Source organism: Pelophylax lessonae, assembly GCF_965119305.1.
Source record: "Pelophylax lessonae genome assembly, chromosome: 5".
Lineage (NCBI taxonomy): Eukaryota > Metazoa > Chordata > Amphibia > Anura > Ranidae > Pelophylax > Pelophylax lessonae.
The window spans coordinates 515,197,052-515,219,781 of record NC_138772.1 but is presented as its reverse complement, the minus strand read 5'-3'; the positions used below and the strand labels follow the sequence as shown (position 1 = coordinate 515,219,781).

General features: G+C 42.7%; 1 protein-coding gene across 1 annotated transcript in view; it reads left to right on the top strand.

The window, feature by feature from the left end:
- The window catches only part of DEPTOR (DEP domain containing MTOR interacting protein), a 195,453-nt gene that overhangs the window by 127,770 nt on the left and 44,953 nt on the right, over nucleotides 1-22,730 (top strand). The window contains exon 6 of the mRNA XM_082258014.1: nucleotides 21,973-22,152. Coding sequence (XP_082114140.1) covers nucleotides 21,973-22,152 — 180 coding nt within the window. The remainder of the gene's footprint in view (nucleotides 1-21,972; nucleotides 22,153-22,730) is intronic.

Genomic DNA, 22,730 nt, shown 5'->3' with positions numbered 1-22,730 from the left:
CTTTTTTTTTTATTGGTGTTATGTAATTTTCTAATTTTCTGAGTTACTGAATTTAGGGTTGTCACTAGCTGTAAACCACAATCATCAACATTAAAGAAAGAAATGCTTGAAATATATCACTCTGTGTGTAACGCATCTATATAAAATATTTGAGTTTTACTTTTGGAATTTAATTATTGAAATAATTTAACTTTTTGATGATATTCTAATTTTATAAGATGCACGTGTATATTCTTATTAACATCTAGCAACTAATAGCTGAAAGTGATTTCATTAACATGAGCTAACTACCTAGTCACTTAAACCAGAATAGGTGACCAGACCATTTGGCACTTACAACCCTAAATACAAGGTACTGTACAATACACATTATTATAAGTATAAACACATAGATGAGAAGACAGCCAGAAACAATAGGTGACCCAATTAACAATGGGAGAGAATGTTTGTTCCGTCCACTAGACATGTCATCAGAAAACAAATGATCTCTCAGCAGTTTGATACAGTGGAATACATTTATCTTCATAGCTCTCCTGAGGATTATGGTTGATAAATATCCCTGTCCCAAGTGGAAGAGCTTCTCCAACCCAGTCTGCAGGAGGGCCACCATATCCCCTCTGACCATTAGCCTGTGAAAGATTAATACTACACATTTCCATCCACTCCAGAGGTAAGCGTTATTGTCCTTATTCAGAGAAGTAATCCAAGCCTTGCTTTAGGCGTCCATTAAGTGGTGGTCCATCATTAGGGAATGATCTGCTCTCTCCATGGGCCGTAATCAGGCTTGCCCTAGGTCCTCTCTAAAAAGCCCCTGTCCTGGCTGGGTCTGTCACAAATACTTCAATGTTCTTATAAGTCTGAAGAGTGTATTGCTGATTGCAGTTGCACTTAGGGCCAGTTCACACCATAGAAACCCAGTCCGGATGCGTTCCAGATGCTTTTCTGCATATGCGTTTTTTTCCACATTTTGATGCATTCCAGTGCATTTTTGGTGCGTTACGGATGCAGCCCAGTGCATCCCCCCCTCATTCTTCTTACCATTAACCACTTAAGCCCCGGAAGATTTTACCCCCTTCCTGACCAGGCACTATTTTGCGATTCGGCACTGCGTGACTTTAACGGACAATTGCACGGTCGTGCGACACTGTACCCAAATGAAATTGACATCTTTTTTTTCCCACAAACAGAGCTTTCTTTTGGTGGTATTTGATCACCTGTGCGATTTTTTTGATCATGTGCTATAAACAAAAAAAGTGACAATTTTGCAAAAATAACAATATTTTTCACATTTTTTTTATATGAAATTCCCCCAAAAAAATGAAAAAATCAAAATTTTTTAACATATTAGGCCAATTTATTTTCTGCTACAAATGTTTGGTAAAAAAAATCGTAATAAGCGTATTTTGATTGGTTTGCGCAAAAGTTATTGCGTTTACTAACTAAGGGAAAGATTTTTTTCATTTTTTTTGTTTTTTTTTCTTAATGAGTAAAAGCGGCGATCTGCGATGTTTTTTTTTGGCGGGACTGCGACATTGCAGCGGACAAATCGGACCCTTGACTGACATTTTTGACACTTTTGGGGGGTACCAGTGACATTACTACGGTAATCAGTGCTATACATATGCACTGTTACTGTAAAAATGACACTGGGAAGGAAGGGGTGAACTTTATTGGAGAGGGAGGGGTTAAGTGTGTCCCTAGGGGCGTGCTTCTAACTGTGATTGGACGTGGCTGTGTGTGTAACAGCAGAGATCAACGGTCCTACATAGCAGGACCGTATGATCTCTGTTCTTACACAGGGGAGAATGACAGGCGGCTTTGTTTACACTAGCCGCCTGCCTTTCTCCCTCTCCACCTGACGATCGCGAGTGACCGGCGGATATCGGGTCCACCGGTCACACGTGCGGGCTTCTTAGGGAACGAGCTGGGGCGGGAGCGCGCCTCCGGCGGCGCATGCTCGCCCCCTATTGGCTCCCAGGCTAGTGACGTACCGGTACGTCACTTTGCCTGGGAGGGGCTGACTGCCGCTGTATGTAGTCGGGCAGCGGACGGTAAGTGGTTAAAGCGGTTGTATACTTGGAAAAAAAAACCCTGCAAGACAAAGGCATAATGAGCTAGCATGCATCGCATACTAGCTCATTATGAAACACTTACCTTAGAACGAAGCCCCGACATGGACCCCCGGACACTGCTGTGGGAGCGGACATGATCCCTCGGCGTCTCTTCCGGGTTCAGCGGCTCCAGCGCTGTGATTGCGCGCGGGAGTGATTTTCCGGCAACTTCCCGGCAAGGAACTCTGAAGGTCCACCAGTCCTTCAGAGCGCATGCGCCGCTCGCGTCAGCGGCTGCATGCAGCGTAAATATCTCCTAAACCGTGCAGGTTTAGGAGATATTAATTGTACCTACAGTTAAGCCTTATTATAGGCTTACCTGTAGTTAAAAATCACAAAAAGCGGTATACTACCGGTTTAAATAAGGACTTGTGTGTCCCAGTGCGTTCCAGTGCGTTTTTGATGCATTCTACTGCGTTCCAGTACAGTCCAGTGCAGAAAAAATGCAGCATGTTCTACTTTTTTTCTCTACTTTTTTTCTCTACTTTTTTTCTCTGGAACTGCAAGCACTGGTGTGAGCTATGCAATTCTAAACCATATAACCTACTTTCCATGCAGGAAAAAAAAACGCACTGGACTGCATGTGGTGTGAACTGGCCCTGACTTATGCTGGCCATACACTATGCGAAAAATCGGCCGAAACTTGGTCATTTGGACAGTTCTTTCGTTTTTGGCCAGTTAATGGGCACAAATCAGTAATCAGTTGTGACGTTTTTGAGCCGAAAAAACGAAGGACAAGTTTGGAAATTTTCTGCCGAATGATCGATAAATTGAAAGGTTAATGTGTTTCTCGTACAAACTGTTGGCACTCGGTATATGTGAAAAAAAACGAACAATGTCCATTGAACAATTTATCGGTCATTACATTATGGCACGATCGTTTGCTCTCACGGCCGAGTGTTCCTTAGTCCAAAATGAGTTTGAGCGATTTTTCGTATAGTGTATGGCCAGCATTAGAAAGTAGCTCTTTTTTAATCCCTTTCCAGTGAGGGTTTGTTGTAGTGCTAACCAAGGCAGTGCAGCTGATTAGATTACACATTCGTTGTTCATTAACTAGAGTAGAGATGAGTGCTGTGGTTGGGTACACACAGATTAGATTCCCAGAATCTGTTTTTCCTAGAATCCTGATCGTCATGGCTCCTGCAAACACCTCACACCTTGTTTAATACAGTCATCAGGACTTTACTGAACATAAGCTGTGATTTCTCATCACGGCTAACCTATTGGGGGAAAACCAGAACCAGTGTACAGCAGAGATACACCTCCAGGCCTCGCAGAGCCCATGCAAGCTAATGGGCCATACACACTGTAAGATTTTCTGAAGACTTTTTCCTTTAGATTTACCAAAACCATATAATATGAGGTCAAACCTACACACTTTCAATTTGTATGCAATCAGGAAGACCCTTGCACTACATAGAAAAGGTAAATCTGAAGGAAATCTAACCACAAAAGTTGGACAGTGTGTATCCAGCTTAAGCTTAGTATGCAAAAGATAACAGCAGTTCTTTAACCACTTAAGGACCGGAAGGTTTTACCCCCTTAATGGCCAGGCCATTTTTTTTATTTTTTTTTGAGATATGGCACTGCATTACTTTAACTGGCAATTGCGCGGTCGTGTGACGCTGTACCCAAATAAAATTGATGTCCTTTTTTTTTCCCCACAAATAGAGCTTTCTTTTGGTGGTATTTGATCACCTGTGCGATTTTTTATTTTTTGTGCTATAAACAAAAAAATAGCGACAATTCTGAAAAAAAAAAAAAAAATTGTATTATTTACTTTCTGCTATTAAACATTCCCAATAAAAAAAATCTAAATTTTTCATCATTTTAGGCCAATATGAATTCTGCTACATATTTTTTGTACAAAAAAAAAAAAATCCCAACAAGTATATATTGCACAAAAGTTATTGCATCTGTTTTTTTTTTGTTTTTTTAACCAGTAATGGTAGCGATCAGCAATTTTTAGTGGGACTGCGGCGGACAGATCGGACACTTAACCAGACTTGTATAAAGTACTCGAAACCCATACTTGAGTAAAAGTACAAGTGCTCGATCAAAAAGTGACTTGAGTAGAAGTGGAAGTGCTTGCAGAAAAAGTTACTTAAGTAGAAGTACTAAAGTATTCAACATTTTTTTTACTTAAGTATTGCAAGTAGTTTTTTTCAAAAAATGTGCTACTTAAGTACTAAAAGTAAAAAGTACTAGTAGTTTTGAAAAAAAAATTCTACTCAAGTACTGAAAGTAGAAGTACAAGTACTGCGTTATGTAGTTATTAAAGAAAGAAGTCAAAAGTTTGAACATCAAATTGTTTTTTATTATTTCAAATGATTTATTCAAATGATTAACCTGTGTTTGTTAGTAGTTTCTTGATGCACTTTAAGCGCTGTAGCACCATTTATTTGTTTGTTTCATATTTTCTTTTTATTGGAAAGATTTGGTATAGCAGCTTTTATTATACACAGCCTTTATTTTCGTATGCGCTGATTTACAAATGACATTATACACATTTTTTTGAGCTTCATGAAACCTGCCATCTACTGTTCTGGCAGTGGTAATTTTTTTAAAAGTAACGAGTAACTATGCAGCACAAAAAAAAAAATATCGGAGTAGAAGTATTGAAATCATCGAAAAAATGTAGTGAAGTAAAAGTAGAAGTAGGAGAGAAAAATTCTACTCTAGGAAAGTACAGATACCGCATTTCGGTACTTAAGTACAGTACTTAAGTAGTTCTACTTCGTTACTATACATCTCTGCACTTAACTGACACTTTTGGGGGTACCAGTGACATTACTACAGTAATCAGTGCTAAAAATATGCACTGTTACTGTAATGACACTAGCAGGGAAGGGGTTAACACCAGGGGTGCTCAAAGGGTTAAATGTGTGCCTAGGGGATGCTTTCTAACTGTGTGGGGGTTGTAATCATTGGATGAACACAGAGATCTGTGTTCTTAAATAGGAGGAACACGGGATCCCTGTGTTAATCACTGACAGAACAGCGGTCTGCCGTGATTACATAGGCAGACCGTCGTTCTGCCTCCATGGGAAGCGATCCTGGGTGCCTGGTGGACATCGCGTTCGCCAGACTCGCTGATTGGCTCCCCCTCTAGCCAATCAGCGCGTGTGCACGCCTCCGGCGGTGCACGCCCCCCACTATCTGCTACAGGAAGCGAAGTACAGGTACGTAGTTTTGCTTAACAGAGCCGACCTGCTGCAGTAGAACTACGGTGGCTGGTAGGCAAGTGGTTAATATTGGAAGTAGCTCACCTTTAGAGGGGAAGAAATTGTCCCCAGTGGGATCAGAGACCAAACTAAAAATGACAAATTTTAACAGTTCTGCGTGCTGTGCAGAAAACAACGAAAAAAAAAAAACTTTATAAGATTTGTTTTCATGAACTCATCAAAAGACAAGCTTTAACCACTTCAATACCGGGCACTTTTACCCTCTCCTTGCCCGGGTCAGTTTTCAGCTTTCAACGCTCTCCCATTTTGAATAGCAATTGCGTGGGCATGCAACACTTTACCCATATGAAATTTATATCATTTTGTTCACACAAATGGAGCTTTCTTTTGGTGGTATTTATTTTGCCATATGCCCTGCACCATCATTCTTTATTTTAGGTTTTCTCAACCCTTCCCTTTGTAGTTACCTGCATTGCCTTTAGAAAGATTATCTTTATGGTGAGTAGAAAAAATGGAATCACCACAGTTGGGTTTGTCGGGATAGAAAGAAAATTATGACTCATCCTATGTTACAACTGATGGCAAATCTCTTTACTGCACTGTTAGAAATTTGCTCGTTTAAGAAAAATATTCCATCTTGCATCTTCAAGTTTTCTTGTCATGGAGGTCAAAAGCGAACATCAGATTGATCCCACTAATGATTAAAAAAACCAAACAAAAATTTGTGAACAAACTTCTACTAGTGTATGGTAAGCTTTACTATGCTGCTATGCAGGCCCCATCTTCTTACTTGCCAATCACAAAGGAGAACGGGTCGCCAGGGAACTCCTTAAAGCGGAGTTCCGGGCAGAGAAACGATTTTTTTCTGAACATACCCCCGGGACAGTCAGGGCTAGCACATTCCACAATGGCTAGCCTCTGATCTGTCCCGGTTCGCACTTACCTGTAAGAAGAAATACTTACTTAGAAATTTTCTTCCACAGCGTTTCCATCTCGGTTGTGGGCAGCTGAAGCCGGCGCGGTCCTCTTCTCTGTCTTCTTCCGCGTCTTCGTGTCCCAGAATGCACTGCACCGGCCCCTCTCGTCACTTCCGGTGCGGCGCCGCATTCCTAAACAGCTTCTGGGCATGCCCAGAAGCTGTTTAGCAGGGGAATGCGGCATCGCCCGGAAATGACGAGCGGGGCCGGTGCCGTCGTATTGATTCCTGGGAGCTATGACGTTTAGCTCCCAGGAATCATCGCGTGGCAGGAAGTGACGGGGTGAGCCGCGGCTCCGAGGGAGGAAGCAGTCAGAGGTGAGTATTTACGATCTTCAATAAAAAGGTGAGTAAACAAAAAAAAAAAAAAATAACTATCCAATTCCTTTTCAGGTGAGGCATACCTAGCGGAGGGGCACAAAAAAAAAAAAATCTTTTTTGTGCCCGGAACTCCGCTTTAAAGCGGAGTTCCAGCCATTTCACTCACCTGTCCAACGGTCCAGCGATGCGGCCGCCCGAAGCCTCGATCCTCTCCCTCGGCGCCGGCATCACTGCTGTGGGCACCCGGCTGTGACAGTTTGCGGCTTCACAGCCGGGTACCCACTGCGCATGCGCGAGTTGCGCTGCGCGCCGTGATTGGCCGGCAATCTTCTGGGACCTCTGACATGTCCCAGAAGATTGCAGGGAGGGTGGGGGAGAGGAGAACTTCCGCTCAGGGCGCCGCGGCGCTCTGAGCGGAAGTGGGAGCGGGTACCTGTCAAAACTAGGTACCCGCTCCCCCCCCAAAAAAAATGACATGCCAAATGTGGCATGTCAGGGGGGTAGGACCACCTAAAGCGGAAGTTCCACTTTTGGGTGGAACTCCGCTTTAAAGCCAAACTCAACTGTCAACTCAACGTGACTGCGCACCAGTGCACATAGCAAGGTCCATAAAGACTTGGATGAGTGAGTTTGGGGTGGAGGAACTTGACTGGCCTGCACAGAGTCCTCACCTCAACCCAATAGAACACCTTTGGAATGAATTAGAGCAGAGACTGTGAGCCAGGCCTTCTTGTCCAACATCAGTGCCTGACCTCACGAATGCACTTCTGGAAAAAAAGGTCAAACATTCCCATAGACTCACTCCTAAACCTTGTGGACAGCCTTCCCAGAGGAGTTCAAGCTGTTATAGCTGCAAAGGGTGGGCCAACTCATTATTGAACCTTATGGACTAAGACTGGAATGCCATTAAAGTTCATGTGTGTGTAAAGGCAGGCGTCCCAATACAGTTGACAAAGTAGTGTATGTATAGATCAGGTGTAAAAAGACCTTTGCTAACTGCCATATGTATGCACATCTTTGTTTTTGGCTTTCTGAAATGGATGTCTGTTGGTTCTGATGTTCCATTCCGTCTGTTAAACTATCACTTTCTACCTATAAATCTCTCCATTGTTGTGCAAAGTACATCTAATCTGACTACAATACAGCGATTCCAGGAAGTACAATTGGCTGGAATATCCTCTGTATTAAGTGGAATGGCTTTTTTTCGGATCTTAATTGCACAGAAGCATAATTATCCGCCGGCTTTAGGAATAAAAAGAATTCCAGCCCTGACTGTCTTCTGCTGCAAGAAATATGTCAAAGTAGTACTAAATGAGCACTTTTATCTTCGACTTCAAAAGCTTAATGCGTCGGATTTTGTTTTTTGTCATTTTAACACTTTGTGATTTAAATTTGTTTTCAATCAATTTTTAATGGTTCTTAAAGCGGAGTTCCTCCCCCCTCCCCCCCCCCCCTTCAAAAATTAAAAGTCAGCAGCTACACATACTGTACACATACTGTAGCTGCTGACTTTTAATATTAGGACACTTATCTGTCCTGGAGTCCAGCGATGTCGGCACCGCAGCCGATGTTTCCATCGGCTGACGGATGCTGCCGCCATTGCCGGTGATGGAACCCGGCAGTGAAGCCTTGCGGCTTCACAGGCGGGTCCCTACTGCGCATGCGCGAAGCGCGCTGCGCATTCGGATTAGTTCGGCGGCGGAGGGTAGGAGGAGGGGACCTAATTTTGCCGCGGCGCCGTTGCCCAGGAAGTGGGGAAGGGTACCTGTCAAAAACAGGTACCCATCCCCCCCTAAATGTGGCACTAGAGGGGGGAGGAAGCAAATGATCGGAAGTTCCACATTTGGGTGGAACTCCGCTTTAAACAAAAATGAGTGGGTAATCTCAGAAGCTGTTACCAAATAAAATTAATCCAAATTGAATATTTTAATGTAGCTATTTTTAGGGTGGGGTGGGAAGTGCCAGGAAAGGAGGCGGGCTCCATCTAACTTGCTGCAGTATCTAATGCACACTATGAGAAGCTCACAGTGTGCACCAAAATCAAAGTAAGCGATTTCAGTAAAGGAGAAGATGAGAGGTTAATGTGATCATTAATCTAACACAGGTTTTATATGCTTGCATATGTATTTTGATATGGCTTGTGAAATCACTACTGTTGGCTGTCATAGGTACTACTATTTGCCTATTTCATGATGTTTGTAAGGGCCAAATCCCGCCCAGTGGGTGTGTTGGAAATGCCCACATTGGACAATCAAGCCAAGTCACTTTGATATATAAGAGGGGTGAAGGTAACAGTCTTGTTGGCTCTAAGGAAGAGGCTAGTCCTCGAAACGCGTTATCCCATTAGATCTTCATCTTTCCCTGCCCCATGGTATGATGTACTGAGGATTCGATGATGCTGTGCAATGTGATGCGCTTGATTTTGTTATTTTGTCAGTATAATTCTTACCATTTTTTAAATCAATAAAGTGATGGTTTTAGGATCATGCACTGGGTCCGTGCGCCCCCTCTTTCTTCTTTTGGTTTTAGTAGAGAAGAGCCTGCGCAACTGTGCAAGACTGAATATAAGGCTGGACTTCAGCTTTACCCACTTTGTAAGTGCCATAGACTTAAAGGGTAACTCCACTTTCGTGGGGAAGAAAATAGCAAATAAAGATACTGACCACACCCCCAGAAACATCATTTCCTGCTTGTGTGATTGGCTCATCAATTTTCCCAGAAGTCTGCCTAAGATACAAGTCAGATTCCTGGCATCCCCTGCAACAAAAATGTCATTTTTGGTGAGATACTCCCGATAGGAACACCTCTAAAGGGATGCAGACCCAGCAGCTTTCATCATTAGATCCCTGCAGCTGCCACAGCTGATAATTATGAAACCACTCCCATTAGACTCACGCAGCACAGAGGAACAAACAATGATTTCTTCAGAATAACAAAAGGTAGGAATCTGCAACAAAAGTTGTTAAAATCCCTGCAATGTACAGAGATCACCCAGAGGGGAATGCTTTTTTCTCAACAAAAGTGGAGTTATGCTTTAAGCCCCCCATATTTGCTCTAGGCCCCAAATTGTATTTGGAAAACTCTTCTTTGCTTTTAGTATATAACTCACACAGTCTATGATGAGGAATGCAGAACTTGGCCCAAGTGGAGATATTTCTGTTGTGGAGTGGATGATGACATTGTTGTCACAAGCCTCACTCGGTGGTTTGTGGTTGAACAAGATTCTGTTTTACTTCCCTTTCTTGTTCAAGCTTCCTTAACTCTTTCATTATTGTCTCGTGTAGAATTAGTCCTCAGTGTTACATAATACGCTCCCCATCCCGAACAGAAGGAAGCTCCATGGGTTTTTACTAGGGATGCACCAATACCAGTTTTTAGGAACGAGTGAGAATACAAATACTTTTTATCAAAATAGAGAAATATAGTGCTGTGCGCTGCCAAAGTGATATACAGTAAAACCTTGGATTGCGAGCATAATTTGTTCCGGAAGCATGCTTGTAATCCAAAGCACTCTTATATCAAAGCGAATTTCCCCATAAGAAATAATGGAAACTCGTTCCACAACCATTTATTCATAAATCCTTCAGTTTATAATTCATATAAAAAGATTATAGCATTGCGATAGGTTATACAGTAAAACCTTGGTTTGAGAGTAACTTGGTTTAAGAGTGCTTTGCAAGACCAGCAAAATTTTCAAATAAAGTTTGACTTGATATACAAGTAGCCTCAAGTCACAGCTGAGTATAAAAGAGAAGAGAGGCGTCTCTAAGTGTAGCAGTATGGTTAAATTTAATGAAGGTACAACATTTAGCAACTCACATGGTTGATGATTGGAACAGGCACATCTAAGGATGCAGACATAAAGCTGTACGGTCCACATAGACCGTCCTCCGCACTGCCGTCCTCATCATCCCTTCCATGCTGCCCTTCGCTTTCAGATCGCTTTACTCCAGGGTGGTCTTCCCGGTCAGGATTACAGACTGGCATCCTGCGGTGCCGAAGATAGTCCATGTGGACAGCTTTACCCCGGATGCCTGCATAATAAGATGTGCCTGTTTTATTCATCAACCATGTGAGTTGCTAAATGTTGTACCTTCATTAAATGGAATCATATTGCTACACTTAGAGATGCCTCTCTTCTCTTTGATACTCTGTAGCTCCTGCTGGATTTTGCGTCTAATCCCCTTGTGGAAGCTGCTATTTGTGGATGGACATTTTATGGTTATATAACCTATCGCAATGCTATAATCTTTTTATATGGACTATACACTGAAGGACTTATGAATAAATGGTTGCGGAATGAATCATCTGAGTTTCCATTATTTCTTATGGGGAAGTTCGCTTTGATATAAGAGTGCTTTGGATTACAAGCATGTTTCCGGAACGAATTCTGCTCGCAATCCAAGGTTTTACTGTATAACCATAAAATGTCCATCCACAAATAGCCGCTTCCACAAGGGGATTAGAAACAAAATCCAGCAGGAGCTACAGAGTATCAAAGAGAAGAGAGGCGCCTCTAAGTGTAGCAATATGGTTCCATTTAATGAAGGTACAACATTTAGCAACTCACATGGTTGATGAATAAAACAGGCACATCTAAGTATGCAGGCATCCGGGGTAAAGCTGTCCACATAGACAATCTTCTGCACCGCCGGCTGCCAGTCTGTAATCCTGACCAGGAAGACCACCCTGCAGTAAAGCGATCTGAAAGCGAGGGGCAGCATGGAAGGGATGACGTAGATGGCGGTGCAGAGGATGGTCTATGTGGACAGCTTTACCCCAGATGCCTGCATCCTTAGATGTGCCTGTTCCAATAATCAACCATGTGAGTTGCTAAATGTTGTACCTTCATTAAATTTAACCATATTGCTACACTGACATGTGAATGCAGCCTAATTGCTGGGAGGGGAATTGCAGTCCACCCGTGCATGAGACTCGGCTGATCACAGATTGGAGTAAGGGGCCGGTCCCGGTCCCTTACCATGTCATCAGCTGTCAGCCAATGACAGCTGATCATGTGATGTAAACAGCAGCAGATGATCAGCTGTTTTTTTTCGCCTCACACTGTCAGTGTGAGGAGAAAAAAAAGCTAAACGCCGCTGCTGTCAGAGGGACATCCGTCCCAAAGAGGAGAGGAGCATCTGTGCCCACCAGTGCCACCTACTAGTGCCTACCAGTGCCCATCAGTGCCACCTACCAGTACCCACAAGTGCCACCTATCAGTGCGCACCAGTGCCACCTATCAGTGCCAATCAGTGCCCCATAAGTGTCACCTACCAGTGCCTATCATTGCCCATCAGTGCCACCCATGAGTGCCACCTAATAGTGCCCATGATTGCTGCCTATTAGTGCCCTTCAGCACCACCTACCAGTGCCCATTAGTGTCACCCATCAGTGGCACCCACTGGTGCCGCCTTATCAGTGCCCATCAGTGCAGCCTATCAGTGCCCATCAGTGCAGCCTATCAGGGCCCATCAGTGCACATCAAAGAAGGAGAAAAATTACCTGTTTGCAAAATTTTATAACAAAGTATAAAAACTGTTTTTTTTTCAAAGTTTTCGGTCTTCTTTTGTTTAAGCAAAAAATAAAAGCCCCAGTAGAATACCACCAGAAAAAAGCTCTATTTGTTTGAAAGAAATTATAAAAATGTCATTTAGGTACAGTGTTGCATGACCGCGCAATTGTCATTCAAAGTGCAACAGCTCTGAAAGCTGAGAATTGGCCTGGGCAGGAAGGGGGTTTGAGTGCCCAGTAGGCAAGTGGTTAAGGCCCCTTTCATGCGATCGGACCACTTTTTCTTTTCCCGACCGGGCCACCTATTGACCTTTATGGGGAGGCGGATGTCAGCGGACACCTGCCTGGCATCTGATCCGACAAGATCCTTTAAAAATAGACGTATAGCGATACGTTCGCCATCCTTTCAGCAGGTCGGTTCGGATGGGATGCTATAAAAATGAACAGGCTGCTTGATGTGGGGGCACTGAACATGGGGGAGGGGCCAGGATCACAGTAGAGGGACCCGAAAAGAGGAGGATTTGGCCTGCTCTGTACAAAACCACTGCACAGAGCAGGGAAGTATATAATGTTTGTTTTTTTTTTTTTTTTTTTAAAAGGAGACTTTACAATCACTTTAAGGCTTTAACTTGCCGATCAGCCGCCGCATATATACTAGGCAGCGGGGATGCCGATCCACGGGGTCGGCGACCGCGATTGCCGCTGAGCAACCACTATAGCTCCCCGCTTAGCGAGAATGACAGTCTGCTGTTGTAAACACAGCAGTCCGTTGTTCCCTCTGAAATGATCACAGAGCGCCTGTAATCCTCCTATTTAGGATCACAGGTCTCTGTGTTCATTTCACAAGTCCCTCCCCCATACAGTTAGAAAACACTCCCCTAGGCTCACACTTAACCCTTTGATCACCCACTAGGTTAACCCCTTCCCTGCCAGTGTCATTATTACAGTAACCGTGCATATTTTTAGCACTGATTACTGTAGTAATGTCACCGGTCCCCCCAAAAGTGTCAAAAATGTCAGTTAGGGGTCCAATCTGTCCGCCGCAATTTCGCAGTCCCGCTACAAATCGCAGATCGCCTCCATTACGAGTACAAAAATAAATAAATAAAAATGACAAATCTTTCCCCTAGTTTGTAGACACGATAACATTTGCGCAAACCAATCAATATACACTTATTAGGATTTTTTTTGTTTACCAAAAACATGTAGCAGAATACAAATTGGCCTAAAAGGATGCAACATTTTGATTTTTTTTTTTTTTTTGTGGGGAATGTTATATAGCAGAAAGTGAAAAATATGTTTTTTTTGTCAGAATTGCTGCTATTTTTTTGTTCATAGCTCAATAAATAAAAACCACAGAGGTAATCAAATACCACCAAAATAAAGCTCTATTTGTAGGGGAAAAAAAACAATCAAAATATGCTTATTGCGATTTTTTTTTTTTTTTTCAAAAAATATGTAGCAGAAAACAAATTGGCATAAAATGTTAAAAAAAAAAAATTAGATTTTTAAATATTTTTTTTTGGGGAATGTTCTTTAGCAGAATGTGAATAATATTGTTTTTTTTTTCAGAATTGTCGCTCTTTTTTTGTCAAAAAACCAAAAAAAAAAGGACATCAATTTATTATTTGGGTACAGCGTCGCACGACCGTGCAATTGTCTGTTAAAGTAGCGCAGTGCCGAATCGCAAAAAATGGCCTGGTCATTAAGGGGGCAAATCCTTCCGGTCCGGAAGTGGTTAAAGTAGATCTATGGCCATCCATTTAAAAAAAAAAAAGGGGGTTGCAAATAAGTAGCTTTATCCCAATTCATTGATCCACTAATCCTTGTTACAGTGCATCCAGAAAGTATTCACAGCGCTTCACTTTTTCCACATTTTGTTAGATTACAGCCTTATTCAAAAATGAATTACATTCATTACTTTCATCAAAATTCTACAAACAATACTCCATAATGACAAAGCAAAAGAATTTTGTTTGAAATCTTTGCAAATTCATTAAAAATAACAAAACGACAAAAACCCATGTACATAAGTATTCACAGCCTTTGCTCAATACTTTGTTGAAGCACTTTTGGCACCAATTACAGCCTCAAGTATTTTTGAGTATGATGCTACAAGCTTGGCACACCTATTTATGGGCAGTTTCTCCAATTCTTCTTTGCAGGACCTCTCAAGCTCCATCAGGTTGCATGGGGAGTGTCGGTGCACAGCCATTTTCAGATCTATCCAGAGATGTTCAGTCGGGTTCAAGTCTGGGCTCTGGCTGGGCCACTTAAAGACATTCACAGAGTTGTCGCATAGCCACTCCTTTGTTATCATGGTTGTGTGCTTAGTGTGGTTTTCCTGTTTGAAGATGAACCTTAGTCTGAGGTCCAGAGCTCTCTGGTCATCAAAGATGTACAGTGCTGCATTCATCTTTCCCTCAATCCTGACTAGTCTCCCAGTTCCTGCCACTGAAAAACATCCCCACAGCTTGATGCTGCCACCACCAAGCTTCATTTTAGGGATGGTATTGGCCAGGTGATAAGCGATGTCTGGTTTCCTCCAGACAGGATGCTTGCCATTCAGGCCAAAGAGTTCAATCTTTGTTTCATCAGACCAGAGAATTTTGTTTCTCATGGTCTGAGAGTTCTTCAGATGCCTTTTGGCAAACTCCAGGTGGGCTGTCATGTGCCTTTTACTGAGGAGTGGCCACTCTACCATACAGGCCTGATTGGTGGAGTGCTGCAGAGATGGTTGTTCTTCTGGAAGGTTCTCCTCTCTCCACAGAGAAATGCTGTCAGAGTGACTATTGGGTTCTTGGTCACCTCCCTGACTAAGGGCCTTTAGTCAGGAGAGTTTGACCCGAGCAGCCCGCTCTAGGAAGAGTCCCCCGGACCCGATGTCCGCCGGTCACTCTGTGATCGCCGAGGGAGAGGGAGAAAGGCAGGCGGCTAGTGTAAACAAGCTGCCTGTCATTCTCCCCTGTGTAGAAACAATGATCATACGGTTCTACTATGTAGGACCGTTGATCATTGTTCCTACAGCTCAAGCCACAGCCAATCACAGTTAGAATCACGCCCCTAGGGACACACACAGCCCCTCCCTCTCAAATAAAGTTAACCCCTTCACTGCCAGTGTAATTTTACAGTAACAGTGCATATATATAGCACTGATTACTGTAGAAATGTCACTGGTAACCCCAAAAGTGTCAAAAATGTCAGTCAAGGGTCCGATCTGTCCGCCCCAATGTCGCAGTACTGCAAAAAAAATCGCAAATCGCCGCCATTACGCGTTCAAAAAAAAACAAAAATGACAAAAATCTTTCCCTTTGTTAGTATAACTTTTGCGCAAACCAATCAAAATACGCTTTTTGCAATTTTTTTTACCAAACATATGTAGCATAAAACAAATTGGCCGAAAATGTTAAAAAATTTTGATTTTTACTTTTTTTTTTTTTGGGGAATTTCATATAAAAAAATGTGAAAAATATTGTTAATTTTGCAAAATTGACGCTCTTTTTTTTGTTTATAGCGCATGATCAAAAAATCGCACAGGTGATCAAATACCACCAAAAGAAAGCTCTGTTTGTGGGAAAAAAAGGACGTCAAATTAGTTTAGGTACAGCGTCGCACGACCGCACAATTGTCTGTTGAGGTCACGCAGTGCCGAATCGCAAAATACCCCCTGGTCTTTTAGCAGCCAAATCCTCCGGGTCTTAAGTGGTTAAATATTATTAGCGAAATAGCGGGTGCTGATTATTCATACTGGTGTGACTCGGCCTCATGTGATTTAGTACACAAGTATGGCCCATGGGCTGAAATGTTTTGGAAATATTTTTATTAGTAAGGATCATGTAATAAATTCCGTGTCAGGTATGTATGTAGAAAACAGAATTTTATTAAAGCAGTATTGGATCCAAAAGCAAACATTTATTACATTGCAGCTTACCAATTTTTCAATGTGATGGCTGCATTCATTTTCTTTCTTAGGCTTTATTTCTTCTACTTACATCTGGTGATTCAGCCAGTAAGTCTGTTGTTTTTCAAAAGCACAAACTGTCTTTCAGATGTATCAATTTTAAGGAATGTGACAAACAATTTACAACTGAGGTGTTTACAATGACCAGCTTTTATTTATTCATGTAAAACCTTTATCCCAAAAGGAAAGAACTGTTTGCAGTAACTGGTTATAAAGTGTGAGCTGAACTAAGGCTGGCCATAGATGGAGCAAATGTAGTCAGTCGATTTCCCCATCAAAGCACACAGTGTTGATGGGTGAACCCTCCCGCTGAGCCATTGTGTTCTCCCAGCAGGGGTGGGGTAACCCTCCTGCAGAGCCATTGTGTTCTCCCAGTGGGGAAATCCTCCCGTGAAGCCATTGTGTTCTCCCAACGGGGGAATACTCCTGTGAAGCCATTGTGTTCTCCCAACGGGGGAATACTCCTGTGAAGCCATTGTGTTCTCCCAGCGGGGGTGGGGGAATCCTCCCGTGGAGCCATTGTGTTCTCCCAGCAGGGGTGGGGTAACCCTCCTGCAGAGCCATTGTGTTCTCCCAGCGGGGGTGGGGTAACCCTCCCGCTGAGCCATTGTGTTCTCCCAGTGGGGAAATCCTCCCGCTGAGCCATTGTGTTCTCCCAGTGGGGAAATCCTCCCGTGAAGCCATTGTGTTCTCCCAGCGGGGGTGGGGGAATCCTCCAGTGGAGCCATTGTGCCCTCCCATCGAGGGTGGGGGAATCCTTCCGTGGAGCCATTGTGTTCTCCTAGTGGAGAGGGTGGGGGAAACAGTCCCCACCGGGAGAACACAGATTATTGCTAGTGGCTTTAACCACTTGCAGTAATCACATGTAAAATCGAGCAGACTGGTTGTACCCAAGTTGACTGATTTAATCAACTTGGATACATTCAACCTGCCCATACATGGTTTGAATCTCAGCTGGCACCTGCTGAACCGGCCAAAAGTCAAACCCTCTATGGGCTGGTGTTAGTTTCAGTTTGTTAGTGTATCTAAATCTGCTAGTACATTTTACCACTCCCCCCCCCCCCAGATTGACAATGCTGCTGTCCAAATCTGCTGCTGTGCACGCGAAGCTCAGCTTACACCGTTGGCATAGTCCTGGTGTTCTGGGATGCCTGAACCCTGCACATATCCTGGAGTTGCGTCATCCTGCGTCGGCCAACGGAGATGCCTGAAGACCGGCACTTGGGTAGAAGGTGTCGGCTCCGGCGAGGGACCTGGATCATTACAGATGAATTAGTTCTGCATCTTACATTTTTTACACTGTTTACTAAAAATGTTCTCAATGAAAACTACACAATAAAACCTGGATTGTAAAATGTTACTAAACCCAGGACCCTGCATTCACTATATCTGGTCTCCCACAGTACACAGAACATGGAAATGCAATTTTTTTTATTAAATGTAAACGGCTAAATACCCTTTCTCATCAGCAGTATATAGCAGTCTTATGCCTTCTATCATTTCCTGGCCGAGAACTGGTTAAAGCTTGTAGGAGGAGATTTCATGCTCCTCTGACTGTCCCATGAGGCTGCAGGACCCCCAACCCTCTGTATGGACAGTGCTGATTAGCCCAGTGCTGATCAGATTCACTCTCCCAAGAAAAAAAAAAATCTCTAGTAATACACACCAAACTGAGCATGTGCAGAGTGCCCCCAAGGCTCTGTTCTATCAGGAGAAGAGGTATTCATTACGAAACGCGTACGGCGTGTCGCGTCACTTCAGGTTCCTGCACAATCGAGAACGAGGCTTAGACCGCATCACGCTCCACACTCGTACCTCTGCCTGTATACTTGCTTCTTATGTGAGTACCTCTCTGTTTTTTGCACTAATAAACCATTTAGACGTTATTACTCTATGTGCCTTGTCTATCTATCATCCCTTGGTATACGGTTATGAGCTATTCCCGGTGGACACCTCGGACCATCCCCGGCCTAGGAGTGTATTAGGACCCGCTATTATCCCAGGGATACCTCCATTTAGGACCTCCAAGACTACTTCCAGGACCTACCGATCCAGGAGGAGGGGAGACACTGAGATCTTTGATCTTTACACACCCGCCTTATACCCCTGTGTGGGGTGGGTGCTTCTGGTGAGTGAGTTTTTTTTACCAGAAAAGGATCACCCAGCACCTCACCGCCCAGCACGGGGTCACTCCTTAAAGTTATTGGTAGAGTGTTGTCACCATCTCATCATTCACCCATTTGTTTTTGGATATCTTTCACATTTTACTCAGTCACTGGACTTGAGAGACTTCACCATATTGGACTGTCTATATACATATCTGCTGTACACCAGTGCCAATCTGGACTGTGTGTATATATACATATCCGCTGCATATAATTTATTTTGATTTTCTATATAACCAGCACCTTATAGCACCTATATCATAGTGTATGATATAGTTGGAAATTCTTAACGTGCACGATAGCACTTTATTTGATAAGCAATTTATTTGATATTCACCTCTAAGTATGCACCATTTATGTTGTGATATTTAATATTTGCACCCGTCACTTTATCAAGTTCATTACCTGATATATTGTAATTTATATTATATTTTATTCAGATTTTCTAATTTCCACTATAGGCAGCGCCAATACCCTACTTTTTTTTCATTTCACATTTAGTCTCCGGACTAATATCCAGGGGGGCTTCAGCCTACATTTACACCTTCTTATTTATAAAATATTACCATCCATGTTTTTATATATTTATATTTCCACATTTGTCACCTTATCTTTGCACATTTTTTTGCACATCCAAATAGAGCCGTTTGCGCGGAGTTTATACCTTCTACCCCCCACTAGAAATTATGCTCTGTTGGACCTGGTAATCTCAAACCATGCAGAGCTTATTAACAATGTTCATATAAAAGAACATCTGGGTAGCGGTGACCATAATATCATTTCATTTAATGTTAGCTGTTAGCAAAAAAACGCATACAGGAAATATAAAACCACTTGACTTTAGGAGAGCAAATTTTCCAAGGATGAGGGCTGCTCTCCAGGACTTAGACTGGGAGGGAATATTGGCATTGATGAGCACAGAACAGAAATGGGAGTTTTTCAAAAAGACTTTATGCAATCTCACTGCAAAGTATATTCCCATGGGCAATAAGTTTAAAAGGCTAAAAATAAAACCTATGGGGCTCATGGCCAAAGTTTTTAAAAAGCTATAAATAATAAGAAAAGCGCTTTTTAAAAATCAAGAAATTAAGGAACACTATCATTGTTTTAATTGTTATAAAGAATATAACCGAATATGCAAAAATTCAAAATGAATGACAGATTGCAAAAGATAGCAGGACAAACCCCCAAAAATTCTTCATATATATTATTGGAGTAAAAAGGTCAGGTCTGAGCATGTAGGCCCTTTACAAAATAATCTGGAGTGGGTGACTGGGGACAAAGAGAAGGAAAATGTATTAAATACTTTATTCAGCTCGGTGTATACAAAGGAGCATGGGGGAGCTCATGACCATAATGAGGATGGTATTGACACAGCCCAAAATTATCCACAATGGCTCAAATGTGATATGGTCCAGAAATATTTATACAGAATAAAGGTGGATAAAGCGCCTGGACCAGAAGGCTTCCATCCATGGATCCTAAAAGAATTGAGCTCTGTCATTTTAAAGCCTTTGTTTCTGGATTGGCGTAGGGCCAATGTGGTGCCTATATTTAAAAAAGGGATCAAAGTCTTTGCCAAGTAACTATAGGCCTGTTAGTTTAACTTCTATAGTCTGAAACATACTGGAGAGTTTAATACAAGACCCAATAGATGAGTTCTTGCTGGAAAAAATATTTTAAGCAACAGACAGCATGGATTCATGAAAGACAGAAGTTGTCAAACAAACCTGATTTCTTTTTATCAGGAGGTAAGTAAAACCTTGGACAGAGGGGTGGCTGTGGACGTAGTGTACTCAGAATTTGCTAAAGCATTTGACACAGTTCCCCACACATGGCTAATGTGTAAGGTAAAGTCTACAGGCTTGGAAAGATCAGTTTGTAAATGGATAGAAAATTGGCTAAAATATAGAATTCAGAGAGTAGTGGTTAATGATTCTTACTCTGAATGGTCTAAGGTTATCACTGGTGTACCCAAAGGTTCAGTGTTGGGACCCTTACTTTTTAATAGTGGAATCGTTTCCTTACAGGATGTCTCCACCTTACAAGCTGACCTCAATGCACTTTTTCATTGGGCAACTATGTGGCAAATGAGGTTTAATGTTGATAAATGTAAAGTTATGCACTTGAGGGCTAAGAATATGCATGCATCATACATACTAGGGGGAGTAGAACTTGGGAATCCATAGTGGAGGAAGATCTGGGTGTTCTGGTAGATCCTACGCTTAATAATAGCATGCAATGCCAAGCTGCGGTTTCCAAAGCAAGCAAAGTCCTTTCTTGTATGAACAGAGGCATGGACTCCAGAGAGATATATCATTTTGCCCCTGTACAAATCATTAGTAAGACCTCACCTGGAATATGCAGTTCAATTTTGGGCACCAGTTCTCAAAAAGGATATCAGGGAACTGGAGAAAGTGCAGAGAATGGCAACCAAACTGATAAGAGGCATGGAGGAGCTCAGCTATGAGAAAAGATTAGAGGAACCGAATTGATTCTCTCTTGAGAAGAGGAGATTAAGGGGGATATGATTAACATGTATAAATACCTAAGGGGTCCATATAGTGAACTTGGTGTTGAGTTTTTCACTTTAAGGTCATCACAGGGGACAAGGGGGCACTCTTTGCATCTAGAGGAAAAGAGATTTTGTCTCCAAATACGGAAAAAGTTTCTTCACCGTAAGATCTGTGAAAATGTGGAATAGACTCCCTCCAGAGGTGGTTCTGGCCAGCTCACTAGATTGCTTTAAAAAAGGCCTGGATTCTTTCCCAGGTGTACATAATATAAATGGGTACTAATATTTATATGTAAGGTTGATCCAGGTAATATCCGATTGCCTCGCGGGGGATCAGGAAGAATTTTTTTTTCCCCTGCTGTAGCAAATGATTATGCTTTGCTGGGTTTTTTTCGCCTTCCTTTGGATCAACTGCGGATATAGGATTGTGTATGTGGGATTGTATGGTTGGGTTTTCTTTACTGTTTTTTTTTTATTTTTTTTATTGGTTGAGCCAGATGGACTTGTCTTTTTTTTTTCAACCTGACTAACTATGTAACCAGTGGTGGACCCCCCCCTTACTCACCCTGCCTGGATGCAGCAGCAGGCGGCTTCGGCTTCTTCCCCCGTCTTCTGCGTCTCCTCCCTCCTCCTCCATGCCCAATGGCTTGGCTTCTCTTTTTGGCCAATCGGGGAAACTTGTCTCAAAACCCGCTTCCTGATTGGCCAGGAGTAGGATCCGTGTGACAATAGCGAATTGTCATGCGCTGTTGTCACACAACTAGTTGGGCTTGGGGTGCACTGCTCTGCGCTCCGAGCCCAGCCTTTTTGTTTAGCCTGTGAGAGCCTCTGGCACTAATCACATGGTTAAAAAAAAAAAAAAAAAAGCCCCATTGAACTCCATGCATCCGGCGCCCCTAGATTAGGGGGCCTGACGCATGGATGGGGGGGGGGGCGCCCCTGCACCCCATACACACCATCTGCCACTGTATGTAACTATGTAACCTCTTAAGTTCCACAATGAGTTTAACAAGCATGCTTTACTGCAAATACAGATTTTACGGTTTGGTAACACTTTTGATCCTTACCACATGCTGATAATATAGATTTTACATCAAGCTGACCTCTTCCGTGTACAGAACCCAAATAAGCCCATAAGTACTCTGCCAGACCAACCCCTCTGATTAATGCTAAAAGATCTGTGTTGTCAGCCTGAGCCTGAATTCTGTGATCTTTTATCTGCAGTGGCGAGCAAGCACCACTTTGTGGACGGCCCTCTTCTGTACCAGTTTCGGCTGAACTTCAGGCGCAGGCGAAAGATCATGGAACTCCTCATCAAGAGGCCGCAGACCGTTGTGGAGAGTCAGGACAGTCCGTTCTGCGTCCGGAAGCAGAGTCATGACAAGTCAACCAGCTTCAACTCCGGTATGTCCATCATTCCTATTGGTTATGTCTGGTGTCATTAAAATTAAAGCGGGATTAAACCCAAAAGCAAACATTTATTGCAGATTACCATTTCTTAGATGTGATGGCTGCATTAGTTTCATTTGTAGGCTTTTTTTCTTCTAGTTTCATCTGGTGATCCAGCCAGCAAATCTGTTGTATTTCAAAAGCACAAGCTCTCCAGCAGAATGTATCAGTTTACATGGATGAGACAAACCCCTTAAGGCTCCTTTCACATGGGCGGTGCACCCGACGGAGTCCGTTTGCTCAGCGGGGATCGATCCACCAATCCCCGCTGAGCAGGCGGATGACAGCTCTGTCTCCGCTCTGTGTACATGTTAAGTATTTATTTACTCGGTGTAACATTATCTTTCACATTTATACAAAAAAATTGGGCTAACTTTACTGTTTTTTTTTTTTTTTAAATCATGAAAGTGTATTTCTTCCAAAAATAAATTGCATTTGAAAGACCACTGCGCTAATGCCGTGTTACATAAAAGATTGCAACGATTGCTATTTTATTCTCTAGGGCAGGGATCCTCAATCTATGGCCTCCAGCT